This window comes from Lytechinus variegatus, chromosome 8, assembly GCF_018143015.1.
Source record: "Lytechinus variegatus isolate NC3 chromosome 8, Lvar_3.0, whole genome shotgun sequence".
NCBI classification, from domain to species: Eukaryota; Metazoa; Echinodermata; class Echinoidea; order Temnopleuroida; family Toxopneustidae; genus Lytechinus; species Lytechinus variegatus.
The window spans coordinates 40128924-40148223 of NC_054747.1; the positions used below are offsets into that span (position 1 = coordinate 40128924).

At 36.4% G+C, this 19300-nt stretch overlaps 1 protein-coding gene across 1 annotated transcript in view; it reads left to right on the forward strand.

Annotated features, from left to right (window-relative positions):
* Positions 1-13802: 13802 nt before the first annotated feature.
* The window catches only part of LOC121419738 (serine/threonine-protein kinase SIK3-like), a gene marked incomplete at its 5' end in the record, with an annotated part of 39604 nt that continues 34106 nt past the window's right edge, over positions 13803-19300 (forward strand). Inside the window, 2 exons of the mRNA XM_041614194.1 lie at positions 13803-14001; positions 18090-18251. Of these exons, the coding sequence (XP_041470128.1) occupies positions 13803-14001; positions 18090-18251 (361 nt within the window). The remainder of the gene's footprint in view (positions 14002-18089; positions 18252-19300) is intronic.

A 19300-nucleotide genomic window follows, 5' to 3' on the forward strand; every position in this document is an offset into this window, starting at 1 on the left:
GTTCAATGTTCCGAAGGTTTGTTAGTCCGAAAACGAAATAAGGTTCGTTCCGAAGGTTCATTAATCCGAAATAAGGTTCGTTGTTCCGAAGGTTCGTTAGTCCGAAAACAATTAAGGTTTGTTAATCATTACGTTTTCGGACTAACGAACCTTCGGAATTACGAACCTCACTTTGTTTTCGGACTGACAAACCTTCAGAATTACGAAGATCATTTCGTTTTCGGACTTAAGAACCTTCGGAATATCCAAACCTTGGGAATAACGAAGCTTCGGAATCATGAATGTATGAGGTTTAGCCGTCGTTATGAGGCCGGTCAGGGGGCCAGGGGCAGTAATCTCGTAAGCTATGCCGGTTTCCCCGGGGTATTTGGCTTTAGTGTGTTGTTTTGCAGGCATGGTCAAACTCATGCACGTAACCCCACTTTTGACCATTCAGAGGAATGGATATTTCAACTTTCTTAAAGGGGAAGTTCACCCTGAAGAAAACTTTGTTGTAAAAATAGCAGAAAAAATAGTAAAAAATATTGATGAAGGTTTGAGGAAAATCCGTTAAAGAGTAAGAAAGTTATTAGAGTTCAAAGTTTTGGATTTGTGACGTCATAAACGAGCAGCTGCTCCATGTGTTATGTAATATAAAATGCAGGAATTTCAAATTTTGTATAGTTCCTGATGACTTAGTTTTTTTTTCTATTCATTATCGGGTGAAATGATTTGTCTATTGAACACAAAAGGTACAGTGAAAACCATTTTCAATTTTCTGAGAAAATGACATTTCATTGATTTTTTACCATTCGCTATGTAGGAATGCTGCTCGCATATGACGTCACAAATCAAATAATTGAAATTCGAATAACTTTTTAATTATTTGATGAATTTTTCTCAAACCTTCGGCAATATTTTTTATAATTTTTTCTGCTATTTTTACAATAAACTTTTTGTCAGGGTGAACTTCCCCTTCAAAGAGAGGTTTGTAATTATTGTAGATATTTTAGAGCTGTTTTGCTGTTGCTGGAATATGGTCCACAGGGAGCAGAAAAAGTGCTTACAGTGTATATATTGTGGGTAGGGTAACTGCTCAGATTTCCTGTATGCGACAATGATTGTTATTCCACTATGGTCTTATACAATGTTTTTCCTAAAGTTTTAATATATAAAATATATTGCAATGCTAGAAAGTAAAACAGAGAACAACATGAAATTACGAAACAAAATTAAGTACCAGTATAAAAAAATAAGATAGCAATTTTAGACATATTCCTGCAGAGTCAATTTCTAGGCATTTCCTGTATGTAACGATGATTAGTATTGTGCAGTGCACAGTCTTATATGTTTTTTCTGAAGTCTTAATATATAAAAACATATTGCAATGCTGATGCAAAAACAGAGAACAACATGAAATTGTGAAACAAAAAGTACCGGTATATTCAAAATTAAGATAACAAGTTATAGTTATGATATTCCTGCCCATGCTACTATAGGTGCATGTAATGGCAGATTTTACATTATGTCTTGTGGCTACTTCTGTACATTTACACTTTGTAAATAACAAAATTAGTTTTATCTATACACATACATGTACATGTATGTTCTTGGTTTCTATGTAGTTTCTTTCGTAAAACGTGTAATATGACCTTGGGATTTTCCCCTATACAAGTTTGATTTCACTTCTGTAAATTATGTCTGGGTGCTTTCGAAACTTGATTTCAATCACCACGTGCATTTTACATGTGGAAAAAAGAATTCAGTGTTATACAGTTCTTTAAACACTGTTTTTCAAGAAAAGGGTTTTGAAATAAAAGGTTATTTTTACCATACTATCGTGCAAATATGTCGATCTAGAGAGAAAACGCAAACTCAAAATCACCTTTCACTGTATATCCTGGTGATGATATTGCCATAGAAATGTTGGCTATATTTTGGTCTTGATTTTGTGAATGTTAACGATTTTAGGAAATAGAAATGATGTCTGAAAAGTAGAGAACAAGTACTGAAAGTGGAATACATACAGCGACATGTGGAGATGGCTGCTTTCTAATTAGTTTCTTGTCTTGTATCTCCAGGCCATTCATGCTATTAGTTTGATTATGTCACATGTCAGGTATGTCCTCATTACGCTGATCATGTGATTGGTTCATTGCCATTCGGTCTACACCTGCTTTTTCTACACTGTAAAAACTGCGGTGTTAAAACTGACACCAATTGGTGTTAATAGAAGACCACATCCTGAGGTGTTAAAATTACACCCTAGAGATTAAACAACACCAAAGAGTGTAAATGTAACTACAAAAGGTGTTGTAATAACACCTATAGGTGTAAAACTAACACCGCCAATTTAACACTAGTGTAAAATAACTGGTGTGGTCCTCTATGTACACCGGTTAACACCACAGTTTTTGCTGTGTACAGTACTTTCCATTAGGTCTCATCCCACATAGTCTATAAATCATAGTTCATTTTCAAATTTTTTGTTCACTTCCAGGCTCTAGGGCCGTCTGCACCAGCCCGAGTTTTCAAATTAGCGCTCTATTTCTGATCCGGCAAATTATCCTGATCAGAACAATCTCGAGATTATTTGGAATGGAGATGCAATTATTGCGTTGGTTCGCTGGATTGATCTAGAGATTGCAATCCCAAGTTAACTTGGTATTATTTAGAAAAGTAGCGTTTTTTTACGAATTATCAGCAGGTGCAGACGCACTCAGGATCATTTATTCACGCCTTCAGACCATGATGCATTGATGCCTCGCTCGAGCAGGAATCGCTCTACTTGCGATGGTGGAGACAGGGTTTCTTGATTCTTGAGATTAATCGCGAAGAGGGCTGATCGGGCTAAAATCTCGAGATTGAGCAAACTTCGGCTGGTGCAGGACCGCCTACTGTGTAACCATCACGATATCGCTTTGTGGGGTACAGAGTCTGGGGATCCGTTCCATGGAAGGACATGTCATGCATTTTTCAATAACCTGGGGAGTGTTTCATCAACATTTTCATCTGACAAGTTGTCAGATCTGACACCTTTCTCTGATGTTGATTGGCTGAGAGGTACTATAACTATTGTAACTGTCGGATAAAATGGGACTTGTAGGATAAAACGTCCGACAAGTCCTTTCATGAAACGCCCCCTGGACAACTCTAATTTTATCAGAGAGTAACCATAGTTACAGTGCTTCTCTGCCAATCAGAGTCAAGGAAGGATGTCAGATCTAACAACTTGTCTGACAATAACCGGTGTGTTGGCTCAGTTGGTAGAGCGTCCGTCTCACAACCGAGAGGTCGGGGGTTCAAACCCGGCCGCGTCAGACCAAAAGACGTTAAAATATGGGAGTTGCTGCTACCCTGTTTGGCGTTCAACAATTAAAGGGATAGAGCCTCGTCGATCTGGCACTGCACGGTGGCTGCCGGGCCCACGATCAATTGGGCAAAGCAAATTTTCGGAGTATTTCATTTCGTGTCTATTTCGAACAATAAATTATGGATGGATAATATTGATGAAACAGTCTCAGATCTTAATACATGTACATGTAGCTGGTGCATGGCTCTGATTGGAGGGGGCCGGCAGACAGACGGTGTTGCATCCAGCCCTGGTTGCATCATCAGGGGCCTGTTTCACAAAGATTTAAGTATGACTTAGTTCGCACTTAAATGTTGACGCGTACACGATATGCAACGCGCAATCTTATTGATCAATACGCAGTAGTGCGCGTCAGCTTGGCATGATCTGACCAATGCTGTTATGCCTTTTATACTGCGTGCAACTAGACACTTGAGTGCGACTCTAAGTCATACTTAAATCTTTGTGAAACACCCCCTGGTCCTCCTCACTCTCGCGAAGAGTTTCTTTATCTCTACCACTTCCCTATATCTGTACTAGGACTGTTTCAGTTTGAAGGTACTTAAAGGACAAGTCCACCCCACCAAAAAGTTGATTTGAAAAAAAGGAGAAAAATCCAACAAGCAAAACAAAATTTCATCAAATTCGGATGGGAAATAAGAAAGTTATGACATTTTAAAATTTCGCTTAATTTCATTAAAACAGTTACATGTATATGCACATCCTGTTTGGTATGCAAATGAGTGAACCAATGACATCATCCACTCACTATATCTTTTGTATTTTATTATATTAAATATAAATTATTCTAATGTTCTCCTCCTTGTCAAGTGAAACAAAGTTTTATTTCTCCCTGAACATGTGTAATCACCATTATTTTAACAGTTTATGGTTTAGTTATGTTGGTCCTTATTGCCAAATCTGTAAAAAAATGAAATATTGTATTATTCAAACAATAAAAAACCAAAAGAAATAGTGAGTGATGGAAATCGAGTGTATCATTTGCATATTGCTGAGTTGAGCATAAAACTGTTTTGTAAAAAATAAGCGAAACTTTAAAATGTCATAACTTTCATATTTTACGTCCGATTTTGATGAAATTTTCAGCACTATGCTAGTTTGATTTTTCTCTATTCAAATCAACAACTTTCTGGGGTGGACTTGACCTTTAAAAAAATAAATCATTGTTCACAAAATACCAATGTAATCACATCACAGTTTCTGCTTGTTGTGTAGGAGTTGAATTGAATTGAATCCTGTCCAAATTGGAGCAATAATACCTCCTGCAAATATCTTCTTGTACCAAATCTAGGTTATCTCTCAATATACCAAAAAGATGTGATACCAAGGCTTTCTGTCCCCTGATCAAAGTTCAGTGCTTGCGAAACATAAGACGTGTTCACATGAAAGTTTGCTTAAATCACAGCCAAGAGTCAATGAGACTAAATTACTATTGCAGTTTAATGAAATAGTATCATATTATTCATCACTAATAGGAATGAATAAAATGCAAACAAAATATGCTGAATGACAAATCTGGAACAGAATATTTTTTTCTTTGATACATAATCCATGATAATATGATTCCACACATCAGTCAGTCTTAAATTTTGAGAAAAGAGAAAAAAAAAATCTGATATAAAAAACTTAGCACTTGTGGATCCTTGAGACCTTGAATATTCAAATATTATTTTTTCTGACTCATAAAAGTCTACATGTAGTTTGCTGCTGCTATAAATTTTGTATAGTCTAGTATGAACTTGTTGTGTACTAACTGTACATTGGCATGACTTGGATTTTACTCTGTCTTGCAAGAGATATAAAAATAATTTGTAGTGATCATGCGCAGTGGTAAAATCAAAAGAAGGACACAACAAGTTTAGTTTTAATTTCGTCATTCAGTTTTCCTTTAAAGGTAAATGCTAGTTTTGGTAACGACATCAAAATGAGTTTGTGCAGAATCCAATGAAATGACCACCAAAGTGTCTGTTTGTATAAATAAAACGCATGTGCCAAGGGATTCTGGAAGATATTGTGTAATTGCTGAGAAATCAGCAAATAAGCACAGGGCGTCGGGCCCGACGTCGGGCCCGACGCACTAAGCAATAATTATACATTGTCCCACATGCGCTTATCTGTGGTGGGGATCTTTGGTGTGAACATTTTTCAGCATAGATTTCAAGATTTCACAAAGTTCAGTTAATGTAACTGTACCAGATCTAGATCCTCGATGATATACTGACAATTAAGCCTTGTTTTAAGACTTTCTCATGAAATCAGAGTTTACTGCAACAACTGGAATTTCTCTTTAATAGACTTTTGAACCCACATATCAAGAAGAGTACACAATGTATCAATGTCTCTTGGAGATGATGTGTTTCAATTTAAAAAATGAATGTATTTGTTTTTTAATATGGCTTTTTTTATAATTCTTGTTAATCATCTGGGGTCCGTTTTAAGAGTTAAACTGTTGTAACTTTGCCATAATGGCAACTACCATTGCAACAGGGCTCAGCAGCCACTCAAAATCGAAGTTAACATGGTAGTTGCCAAATGGCAAAGTTACAACAGTTGTAACTCTTTATGAAACAGGCCCCTGTTCCTGATGTAGATAAAGAAACCATGCAATGACAACAATATCACGTGTACATCCATGCATGAACATCAGATATCAGATGAAGACAGTTATGTAATCTTTTGGCTGGCAAAATAAACATACATTGATTATTTTTGGAAAATCTGTTACAAATAGAACTTCGGCAAATACATGATGAACAAATTTAGAATCAAGTTACTGAATTAGAACTACATTATGTAATGTACAGTTTTTCTTGTCTTGTTTTACAAAGTTAATTTAGCCCATAAAACATTAAATAATGTATATTTGGACTCCTTAAATTGGGAATTACATTTTAGCAGGGGAAAAAATTCTGCAGGGACTCAGGGGATTCCCCCCCTCCCCAGTTAGGCACTAAGTTGTGGAAAGTAGTCCTGAAAAATGAGGAAAAAAATTGTTTGCTTGATTTCACAGAATTATAACTATTCTTACCTTTTTTTTTTGGGGGGGGGGGAAATCCCACGAGCATTACATAACCCTCCCTCCATAAGAGACCTGTAAAATCTCCAGAGGCAGAAGGTAAATTGTGAAAAGTTGCCCTGAAAAAAATTGTATGCTGGATTTTAGATTCACAGTGTTATAACTCATTTCAAGTACTATCTTGTCACATTGTTTGATTATGTTCAACTGATAAAAGTAAATGTAAGCTTGTTGTATGCGAGCAAATGAGAGATTGAATGTCAAACATTCGTACCGTTGCACACATGATGTATCATCCAAAATGTACCGTTGCACGGCTTTTATAGGAGGTGACGTCACAATACGATTTAATTCATTCCGCTCAGTAAAAATGAAGGTGCAATACACATATAGCCTGGTGGCTAGATGCACAATGCTACATACCCAAGGTCATGTGCGCTTTAAAGGATTTTGCTTTTCGCTTTCAATATTTTTGCTCCCTTTTCTGTAGGGAAAAAAATTATTTTTGTTTCATATTTTTGCTAGATTCCGAAGCATTGTACAAAACAAAATGTGAATATTCTTATTTGTGTAATGGTGCGAGATTTCGCGGTCATTGAAAGAAAGAGACGCTCTATTCAACTCAGCTAATGCCTTGTTGAATAGAGCATCTTTCTTTCACCTCATGCGAAATCTCGCACCATTGCACTCATGCTTATTCGCTATTCATATAGTGTCCAAGATGAACTTTTTAAACAATATATTCATTTCTGTACATAAACAATTAGTAGTTCGAAAGACCAAAAACATTTCTAGCACATTAAAGGCTGATCTGACCTCTCCAGGAGGCGAGATAGCTCAGTCGGTAGAGCGGGGGATTCGTATTCCGGTGACCCGGGTTCGATTCCCACTTGGTGCGCTAGTGCCCTTTGGTAAAGGCATTAATCCTCAGTACCAGGTCCTTCAGAGAGGACCTTAAGCCATCGGTCCTCTGGTTGCTTGCTTTCATGCTTTCTTTATAGCAATCAGGTAAAAAATCACCACCAACACCAACAATGTCACATACAGTTCAAAGCAATACGATTGCGTATTTGATGGCACTTTTTTGTAGATTACCGGTAGTTACACAATGATCACATATCAGAAGTTTTTGAGCAAACACCAAGAACATCGGTGGGTAAACATCTCTCAGTTAAGCAAATAGAGATCTTCATTTGAGGAGCTACTTGAAAATCAAGCAATGTTCAGATTACCAGTGTCTCCCGACTATAACAAAAGTAGTCGATGGTACGATTATCATTTTTGATTGATTGCACATATTCGATCATTGCAAGAAATGATTAAAACAGCCTTATGATTATTCACTCGGCGTTGTGCTTATTGGTCCCAGTTAGAAATGACATTAATGGAATTTGGTAAATTTTTCAACATTCATCAAATGATCACAGTTACAGTGGTTAGTCTAAGATTAATATCAGTCCTTCACGTTTATAATTTCGTTGAGCTCAATTAATCGCGCTCCTTATTTTCTTGAGGAGCTCAATTGAGCTTCTCAGAATCGCTCTCCTTGAGGAGCTCAAATCAATTCAATACATGATGAATTGTAGATTTTTCTTAACATTGTAGCTGTGTAGCTATTAATAAATCTGTGGTGAAACTAGGCCCGGGTCAATACGTTTACAAAATATCGCGCTCCTGCTTAAAGAAGAAAAAAAATACTGAACAAAAATTTGCTAAAAATTTCACATTTTTCATCTTTAAATCCATGAAATGGCCATCTATTTCCCATAATTCCTTGAAATTATTTTGATTTAGTTCAAAACTATCAGACAAATGAAGAATACTCACCTCTTTCCCGACTGATTTGAATTTACACTCGGTAAATATTGTAGTCCCACATGTAGATATGGTGTTGCCATAAAAATCTACAATATTTAGTTAAAAATCAAATCAGAGTCGGGAAAGAGGTGAATATTTTCATTTTTTGGTAGTTTCCAACTAAATCAAAATAATTTCAAACGATTACGGAAAACAGATGCCTATTTCGTGAATATAAAGAGGTAAAATAAGCAACTACTTGCCAAGATTTTTTTTATGGACCGTTATTATTTGTTCTTATTTTTTTAGGAGCGCGGTAGGAGCGCCAGGCGTGATCGCACTCCTCAAAAATGAAGGTCTTTAATGAATAATATTTTTTTAGTTTGGCTGAAGTGAGAATCTCCCATTTAACCTTTCTCTCTGTGTCATTAATAATCTTGAATGTACATGGACATTTTCATGTTTTAAATCATGTGATATAAAAGTTGATTTAGAGCATACAAACCAAATGGTTTGTGATTTACAACATAGGATATTGAAATCGTCGCATCTAATAGGCTATATTGGCAAAATAGTCATAAAAAATCACTAATCATTTCATGAAATTATCCCCTAAAGTTTGATGGGGTGTATGCAGACATCTTGAGTTTGGTCACCTTAAATCGAGGAATTACATATGGCAGGGGCTTGGGGATCATGCCCCCAAATTGCTCAAAAGAACTTTCGGGCCCGTTTCACATTAAGGACTTGCAACTGTCGTAACTTTGCCATTACGGCAACTACCATGGAAACCTTGATTATGATTGGCTGCTGACCCCTGTAACCATGGTAGTTACCATAATGACAAAGTTACAGCAGTTGTAAGTCCTTTATTAAATGGGCCCCTGGAAAATCACTGCCTTTTTGTTCCATGAAATCTCCCTGAGTTTGATGGGGGGGGGAGGAGGTTGTGTCGTCTGTGACCCCATGCAGGGGCCCGTTGCAGAAAGAGTTGTGTTTAACCGCAAGTTAAGATATCAAGCGCAAGTCCGGAATATGGGTGTTTCATTGGCTGAAAATCAACCTGCACAAGTTTTTGTGACTTGCGTTTGATCGCAACTCTTTCTGCGATGGACCCCTGTAGGTATAAACCAGACATCTTGGATTTCAAAGTAAACAACGGTGAATGTTTCCATCAAACATCTCTCAAGAGAGGGATGTAAACAAATACTCCAGATCAGCTGTTTGTGGACCAAGCCACTCTCTCCAATTGTCAAGAACTGTCTGCCCCTGTATCAAAAATATACTTTACAACCACAAGATTAGCCACCCTACTCTTCAATGATCCAAATATAAAACCCCGTTTACATTCAATGTTTGAACGGATTTAACGCCAGGCACATTTCATTGTAAGATTAGTTGCCTTTTGCTTTTTAATAACTAATAGTTACTTTGTTACTTTGCCATTATTACTATCATGGAAACCAAAAACTGTGATTAGCTGCTTGGCCCTGTTAATAATAATATTAAATAATAAACAGTTCTTGTGTAGCGCATATCACAATTATGAATAATGTCTGTATGCGCCTCCAAAGGACTTGGATATTATTATTATATATTATATTTTAATACTGTTATCACAGTTACACGTAGTTCCCATAAGATGTGTAAGGTTGCCACAGTTCTCTTTGGGAAACAGGCTCCTACAGCATATTTAAAGAATTAAAGCTTGTTTTAAATAGGAAGACTATTCATAATCGATAGTGGTGGAATTTCTCCTTTTTATATTTATGGTAAAAGAAAGTTGTTGCAGCATACAATTATTTCATGACAAAGTCTATTTAATGGTCACAGTATTACAATTAACCTACATCTAGTATATTAATGTAAACTTATCTTTGTAAAATCATGGATTCTCAGCTGAAATTTTATAATTCTGATGACAACACAGAAAAGGGTATGAGGGACAGTTCCTTGGAAAAATACTTGATATTTGATGGAATTCTGTGTTTACTTTGCTCATTTCTCCACAATTACACTTTTTTTTTCCAGAGCGATATGGCATACAAGTACTTGGGTGGTGATTTATTGGATCCTGTTTGAATTCATTTTGAGATCATTACCACAACTAGCATTTATCTTTTAAATATCAATAGTTTTGATAGCTATTACTATATACTTGTAGACCCTTATTCTGTAGTCAGGTTTTAAATTAGACCATGGTCTAACTTTGTGCTAAAATTATGGGAAGCCAAAAGTGTCAACGTTTTTATTAAGTTGTACATCTATGTTTCTTATGTTTACTGCGCTCTTTCCTGATTCATCAATGGTGAAGACAATCATCTATTTATACTTCCTACACAATTATGAGTGATTTAAGAGCCAAATGAGCTGAAGTATAGATATCTCTACTGTGATTTATGTAACTATTGGTTATCCATACTTAAACCACAATTTTAAAGCTGAGTTTATTAAAGTTAAACCCGACTGTAGAATACGCGCCCCAGGCTCTAGGCCTATGTGAAACGGGATGAGTCAGTAGGCTATGTTTAATAATACATGACTCTTTTATATACATAGAGGTAGAATTTGTTGTCCAGAGTGACCATACAAACAAGGGAAATGTAACAGTAAATATTCTTTTCAACAGGCTCTCAACAAGAAACAGAAGAAATGGCCTGTTTTTTTTCTCTTTGAGGCTACCTTACAGTCTGCAGGTTCGTTCAGACATGGTCCTGCAAACTTCAGCATCATCAATGAAAAATGGTGCAACATTTTTCTTCTTCCACATTGAACAATTTCCCTTTTTAAAAAAACATTTCGGTGCTAATTTTCAGACCAAAGCCTGAATTCAGACTCTGTCAACATTTTCGGTCCTAGAGTACCCTGTTTTCATGAAGGAAAAGGGTCCTTCTGGAACGTTTCCATGTTTTTTTTTTTTATCAAACATAGAGAGAGGTGTCCCTTACCTGAAAAAGTAAAATAAAGGGATAGAAAAGGAAGAAAAAAAATTGTAGAGTGCAAGAAAATAGCATGACAAGAAGAGAGGTACAAGAAAATGAGAGATAGAGGCTGTTCTCACTACGTTCCTAAAACTAGTTTACTGGAAACTAGTTTAGTGGAAACTAGTTTAACGCGTAGTGAGAACGGTCAAAGCGGTCTTGGAAGTGATCTTCCAAACCAGTTTGGAAAACCACCTCGCGATGTAGTTTTCAAGATCGCTTTGCCTCGTTAAACTGGTTTTAGCGTAAGTGAGGACACAACCGTTCTTCGGGAAGCGATCTTCGTACATTTTGAGCGCGCTACTCCACACGACAGGTGTTGAATGCCTATGGTGCGGTTTCAAATTTCGCGCGAAACGTGTCACCCCACTGAGAGCATCTCCATAGCAACAAGAGCGCTTTACGTGATGTGATTTTGAAAACCACTTTCGTGTGATCAAGTGAGAACGCTAGCAAAGCGATCTTCCAAAGTGGTTTCCTGAATCGGTTTCCAGTAAACTAGTTTTAGAAAGCGTAATGAGAACGGCCTCTTATAGAAAGACTCAAACTAGGTGCTCATTCTAGACTTCTTTTGATATGGCACTATACACACAAACAAGGATCAATAATCTGGGGCACCACTGTACTAAGTTAACCTAAAATAAATGAACTTCTCCTGTCTAGGTAATTGCTACATTTATCCATTATTTTGTTTGGGTATCTTATCATTGAAATTTTCCTCAACTCCAATGGTGTCTGGCAAGGAAAGGTCAATGAACTTTAAGGTCTGGGTATTAAAGGTGAACACACTTTTGTGTTTACAATAAAAAAAATCTCAGAAAGATAAAGTCAACAGAGTGATCTTGATCTACAGAACAGACCCTGAGTTTGTTTTAACAAGTATATATTGTAGTAATGTGGGTTTGTTGTGTTCTAGTGGTTCTGATTTTCACCTTTCAAACAGAGGGTCGTGGGTTCGAATCCTAGCCACGGCGTAGCTGTTCGCACCAGAATCTGTAGACTAGCTTTATAGCCGGAGTATAAATATAGGAGTGCCTTAAGCACCAAGCAAGGTGGATACGTGCACTATACAAATCCTATATAATTTATGATATTTCAAAAAAAATTTCTTGTCATGGGAAGGTGAGGGGGGGGGGTAGGGAGGGAAGTCATATCCGTACCTCCCGTTGCATCGCCTAGGATGATACATGCATGTATAACTGATCATACTAGAAGATTCATTCCACAATAACTGTGTCGTGCATGTAGAACATTTATGATAATTGTGTTTGTAAAGGGGCTTTCACAATCGCTCGTGCGATCGTTTGTGATCATTTGGTCACAATATGTGTTGCACACAATCGCATGGGTTGTAAGCAGTTGCACCACCAACTGTGAAAGGGGCTCCATGGACAGCATTTGTGTAGTATGTGATATAATTTTTGTCTCACCTGCGAAGCAGAGTGAGACTATAGGCGCCGCTTTTCCGACGGCGGCGGCGGCGTCAACATCAAATCTTAACCTGAGGTTAAGTTTTTGAAATGACATCATAACTTAGATTGTATATGGACCTATTTCATGAAACTTGGCCATAAGGTTAATCAAGTATTACTGAACATCCTATTAGAGTTTCATGTCACATGACCAAGGTCAAAGGTCATTTAGGGTCAATGAACTTAGACCATGTTGGAGGAATCAACATCGAAATCTTAACCTGAGGTTAAGTTTTTGAAATGTCATCATAACTTAGAAAATATATAGACCTAGTTCATGAAACTTGGACATAAGGTTAATCAAGTATCACTGAACATCCTACATGAGTTTCACGTCACATGACCAAGGTCAAAGGTCATTTAGGGTCAATGAACTTTGGCCGAATTGGGGATATCTGTTGAATTCCCATCATAACTTTGAAAGTTTATGGATCTGATTCATGAAACTTGGACATAATAGTAATCAAGCATCACTGAATATTTTGTGCAAGTTTCAGGTCTCATGATTAAGGTCAAAGGTCATTTAGGGTCAATGAACTTTGGCCGAATGGGGGGTATCTGTTGAATTACCATCATACTTTGAAAGTTTATTAGTCTAGTTCATTAAACTTGGACATATGAGTAATCAAATATCACTGAACATCCTGTGCGCGTTTCAGGTCACATGACCAAGGTCAAAGGTCAATGAACTTTGGCCGAATTGGGTGTATCTGTTGAATTACCATCATAACTTTGAAAGTTTATGGATCTGATTCATGAAACTTGTACATAAGAGTAATCAAGTATCACTGAACATCCTGTGCGAGTTTCAGGTCACATGATCAAGGGCAAAGGTCATGTAAGGTCAATGAACTTTGGCTATGTTGGGGTTTTTTGTTGAATAACCATCATATCTCTGTAAGTTTATTGGTCTCGTTCATAAAAAGTGGACAAAAGAGTAACCATGTATCACTGAACATCTTGTGTGAGTTAGAGTAGTATTCAAAGTCAGCACTGCTGCTATATTGAACTGCGTGATGCAGGTGAGACGGCCAGAGGCATTCCACTTGTTGTCTTGGCTTGCAGTGTAGGATGGCAATCGTTTTCCCAGATACCATGAAGTATATACTGCTTGATGAGGAGGAAGAAGCTAGTACACTAGAGAAAAAAATAATGATGAAACCATTTACTAATTGCCTTTCCCCTATCTCCTACCGATACAGGTGGCCATTAAAATCATAGACAAGACACAATTAGAAGGCGACAACATCCAGAAGATCGTCCGCGAGGTCAAAGTAATGAAGCTTCTCAGTCACCCGCACATCATCCGTCTCTATCAAGTCATGGAGACGGACAGATACATGTACCTTGTTACGGAGTATGCCAGCGGAGGAGAAATATTTGGTGAGTATAGGGAAGCTTAAATGAGAATAAAAACCTTTGGGACAAGATACATGTAGCTTGTGTGAAAACAGAAAAATCAAAGAAACAGATCAAGGGAAGTTTTAGAAAAATTTGACAAATAATGAGAAAGTTATGATCACTACTGCTACGGAGATCCTCCCATTGGCAATGCAACAAAGATGTGTGATGTCACTTGTGAACAACTCTCCCCATTACTTGAGTATATATTTCACTTAAACTGCCTCTTTTATTCATCTATAAGTAGATCATGTCTTCTTATTACAGGAGAGTATGTAGTACAGATTTTTAAAGAATACATCTTGGATGAAGAGTTGATATCACCATAAGAAAAAGCAAAAGAGACATTTTGGGAGTATTTTGTAGTCGATTGATGGGAGAGATGTTCACATGTGACATCACACATCCTTGTCGCATTGCCAATGGGAGAATCTCCATAGCATTAGTGATCACAATATTCAAATGCTCATATCTTTCTCATTGTTTGTCTGATTTTTCTCAAAATTTCCTTATTCTTACTCTTTTATTTTTCTGTTTCAACACAAGCCAATTTGTTCCAAAAGTTTCATTTCCCTTGAAAAAACATTGAGATGATAGAACAAAATAACAAGAAAATGGAGTCCAGAAACAAGAAGATGAGAATGGTTCTCATCAATTGTTCTTTGGACAAGCAGACACGATCCTGGATTACTTCCTGTTTTCCCATCCTAACAAAGACAACTTGATGAGATTCCAAATCTTCTGTTCTTGTCTTTCTATCAAATTCAACAAGACAAGATTTTTAAATGTGGTTTCTTTCCTTGCTAAAAAGTAAAGTCACTTTGGTAAAGACCAAGAATGTTTTGGATATTAGAGTAATGAAGCTTCTCAGTCTCCCGCCTCAGATTCGTTTTCATACAACTCCCAAGAATGTCCCAAGAATCTAATTGGTCCAAATCGGATCACATGATATTCAGCAAATTGCACTATGATGTCATACCAAAAGTACTATCCTGCACTCTGACGTCAGAGTGCAGGATAGTGCGAGGGTCTGGAATTATCTGGAATTATGTAGCATTTAGATCAAATATAGCATTCGGGACAACTCATTAACATGGGGGAAGACCTAAATAATGAACTCTGTGCTCGACTCGCCAAATGGATATACCGCACTCGGTCCTCCGGACCTCGGTGATTTTTATCCATTGACTCTTCTCGCACATCGTTCATTATTTGGCCCTGCATGCACGCGCTTTAATACATTATGCATTATTTGTATACTATCAAGTCATAGAGATGGGCAGAGATAAATGTACCTCGTTACCGAGTATGCCAGTGGAGGAGAAATATTTGGTAGGTATGGAAGGTTGAAAAAGCACTGAGCTAATAAAAATAGCGAGAACAAATGACAAGAAAAAATTAAGAAACAGGCAGTTGAGAAATTGGTTTTCTTCCAGTGTACTTGATAAAGACAAGATCATTGATGACTTTATGTTTTCTCATCCTAACCGAGTCAACTTGATGAGACACCAAGGGCCCGTTGCAGAAAGAGTTGCGTTTTAAAAAACGCAAGTCAAAAAATCAATCGCAAGTTAAAAATGTGCACTGTTGATTGGTTGAAAATCAAGTTACTTATGATTTTTGGAGTTGCGACTGATTGCAACTCTTTTTGCAACGGGCCCCAAATCTTATAAGCTTTGCTGAATGCAATGCCTGTCTTATTCTTTGGGGTCAAGTTTTATGGTCCAGCTACATTTCCAGTTTAATACCCCACATGTTTGAGTAATGAATGAACATATACCAGCAATTAGCAAGCATGGCAGTGAATTTACTTGGAAATTGGCCTTTGGTGACCTGCATGCAATCCTCACCCACTGGTACCCTTGTGTGTTGGCTAGACGTTTCCGTTATCAATATGGTCATGAATTTCTTGCCTATAGTACATGCAGGGTGCTACATAAGCACTTGCCCGATTGCCCGGGGCAAGTAAAAGTTAGAGTCGGGCAAGTGTTTTAAAGTAAAAAAACAAAAATACTTGCCCGAATTGGGCAAGCAAAATTCTTGCAGTAGAATGACCAAAATTAGGGTTGACATGATATGATATTGACCCTAATTTTGGTCATGGCAGGTAGATCAGTTCATGTCAAAAGAGAGAAAAAGGTCAATGGTTTATTAAAACCACAAAAATTTCTTTTGAAGAGGTAAAAATTTTTTGTTGCAAGGATTTTTTTCGGGAAAGTGAAGTAGATTTTGGGGCAAGTATATTCCAACTATTTGAAAATTTACTTGCCCGACTGGGCAAGTGCTTCTAGAAAGTTATGTAGCACCCTGAGTACATGTATGTTATTTTAGATCAAGGCTGTACATGTATGATGCACATTAGAATGAATGGGTAAAAATAAAAGTCTTGCCAATTTAGGGATTCAATACAGATTGATACCTGGGATGGGATGTATTCAACCCCTTGGGAAATAAAAAATCAAGTCAAATGGTGCGAAACTGTAATAAGTCATTAAGGAACCAACATTACGATAAATAATGTCTTGAAACCACCCATAAAAAGCCAGAAATCCGCTTTTCATTCTCACCAGTGTACAGGCATCACATCTTCATTGATACTGATGTGAATTCAATCTTATTTTGGTTATCATATTTCTTGCTTTCATTATGAAAGTAATTAATATTCACCCATAAGAGACCAAGGCCAGATATTGTGGATGTTTGTGGTACACTGAGAGAAAATGAATTCTCTGTTTTTATATCTTTGAAGGACAAGTCCACCCCAACAACTTGATTTGAATAAAAAGAGAAAAATTTAATAAGCATAACACTAAAAATTTCATCAAAATCGGATGTAAAATATTATGACATTTTTAAGTTTCGCTTCATTTCACAAAACAGCCATTATGCACATCCTCGTTCGGTATGCAAATGAGGAACTGATGACATCACTCACTCACTATTTCTTTTGTATTTTATATGAATTATGAAATATTTTGATTTTCTCGTCGTTGTCATGTGAAATGAAGTTTCATTCCTCTCTGGACACGTGGAATTCCATTATTTTAACATTTTGTGCTTGAGGCACGGAGGTCCTAATTGTCAAATTCGTAAAAAATTGAAATATTGTATAATTCAAACAATAAAAAACAAATGAAATAGTGGGTGAGTGACATCATCGATTCTCTCATTTGGATGTACATAACTGGCTCGTTCATATAACTATTTTGTTAAAAATAAGCGAAACTTTGAAAAATCATAACTTTCTTATTTTACATCCGATTTTGATGAAATTTTCAGCATTGTGCTTGTCTGATTTTTCTCTATTGATTCAAATCAACATTTTTCTGCGGTGGACTTGACCTTTAAGAAGTCAGGCGTATCACCATATCAGCACATAAGTACACCCCTCCAAATACATGTATGGTTCAAATTGCTCCCCTCGTAGCCGAGATCAATTATACACCACTGTGGTTGGAATTGATTAAGGTGTAAATAAAGTGCAGAAATCTCACACGCATTATTCAATTCAATTCAATGTTTTATTCAATTCCAATAAAAATCAATACAGAGTATAGAATACAGTAATAACAAACAAAATGTACATAATAAGGCAAGAAAATGTAAGGTACATGTAAAGCAAGTATTAAACAGATATAAATGACAATAAAGAGATATAATATTGGAATTAGGTGGTCATAAAAACCTATCAAGGTTTGTCGAGATAACCACCCTTTAATACATAAAAAATAAAATAAGCCAAATTGAAATTATAAATTTGGTAAAATGCTCATTTAAAATTAAATGCAATAACTGAAATCATTTGATAATACATGTACATGTAATAACATAAACATAAGTTAAGATATATTTATCCTATTGTATACTGGGAGTACATGTACATATAAAAAATATGCATGTTTTAATGCTTAAAAGGGTTGTAAGTTTAATGTTTTTAATCATTTAATTGTGGAGAGAAAGCTCATGCACACTTATAAAATTATACTTGCTGTATAGATGTTGCTTATAATCATTAATGTTATTATTGAATGACCCTGATACTATTAATATGATTTTATCTTGTTGAATAGATCATCTTATATCACACGGTAAGATGACGGAGAGGGAAGCCCGTCAGAAGTTCAAGCAAATCGTTGCGGCCGTCCACTACTGTCACAAACGTGGCATAGTTCACAGAGACTTGAAGGCTGAAAATCTTCTTCTTGATGCTAATATGAATGTTAAAATAGCAGGTGAGAATCCTGGGTTATATTCAATTTGTCTCGGGGTGGGGGGGGGGGGGTTACATGGGGTCTTGAGGCAAAATTTGCCCCCAAAATGTCCTGCTGAGCCCTAATAAAAAGCCCCTAGCACTCGCATATGCCTGTATTCTGACGTCGGGTGTAATTTAAGCTCTTGTCTAAAATTGTGGTTTGACTATGGATAGCCAATTGTGACACAAATCTCTAACAGTAGAGGTTCATTGTACTGGCTCATTTGACTCTTATACCATAAACCTTCTCCATGTTATAAACTCCACCATGCAAACCTGCAAAGATCGAAATGTAGGTAGCCTATTCACTGGAAATTAGACAAAATGGTGAATGGGATGAATGACAATTAATACAAAAAATAGACAAACTGGTAGATGAGTAGGATTATACCCTATAGCAAGGCTCCACATTAACTTTTTTTGGTGGTGGCCCGTTCGGGCCACCAAAACCTTCAAATAATTTTTTTTGGTGGCCCACTAATAATTTTGGTGGCCCGAAAAATATAAAGAAAAACATTAATTAAAAATGAATAAAACTGAAATATTCTGCAATCACCAACACGTACCACTATTCTTTGTACATCTTGTATGTAAATCGTGCTTGCTGTTATTTTACTTTGCTTATTTTGTGGTAATATATAAATTGTTCTATCATTGTAAATATGAAATGATTGAAAGAGAATAAAAGAATTGTATTGTTCCCAGGTTGTGTGGACTTTTAATCTCCGTATAGACACATACTCATAATGGTAAAGTAAAAAAATAGTGCATATATCAAACTCAGATTTACAAAACAATGATTTTTCCTTTCTTCCTTTTTGATTGTAAAACCTAGATTATGCAGGCCCCAAATCCAGTTTATTTTCTCTTTTCCAGCATATTATAGCAGGAGAAAATCACATGCTGCAGAATTAGAACAATGTGTAAAAGGGGGAAATAAACAAAAATAATTTTTAGAATAGTATATTGAAAAAAGAAAACAAAAATTGTGAAAATGAATACGGTAAGTGAAATAAAACAAAAGAAAAA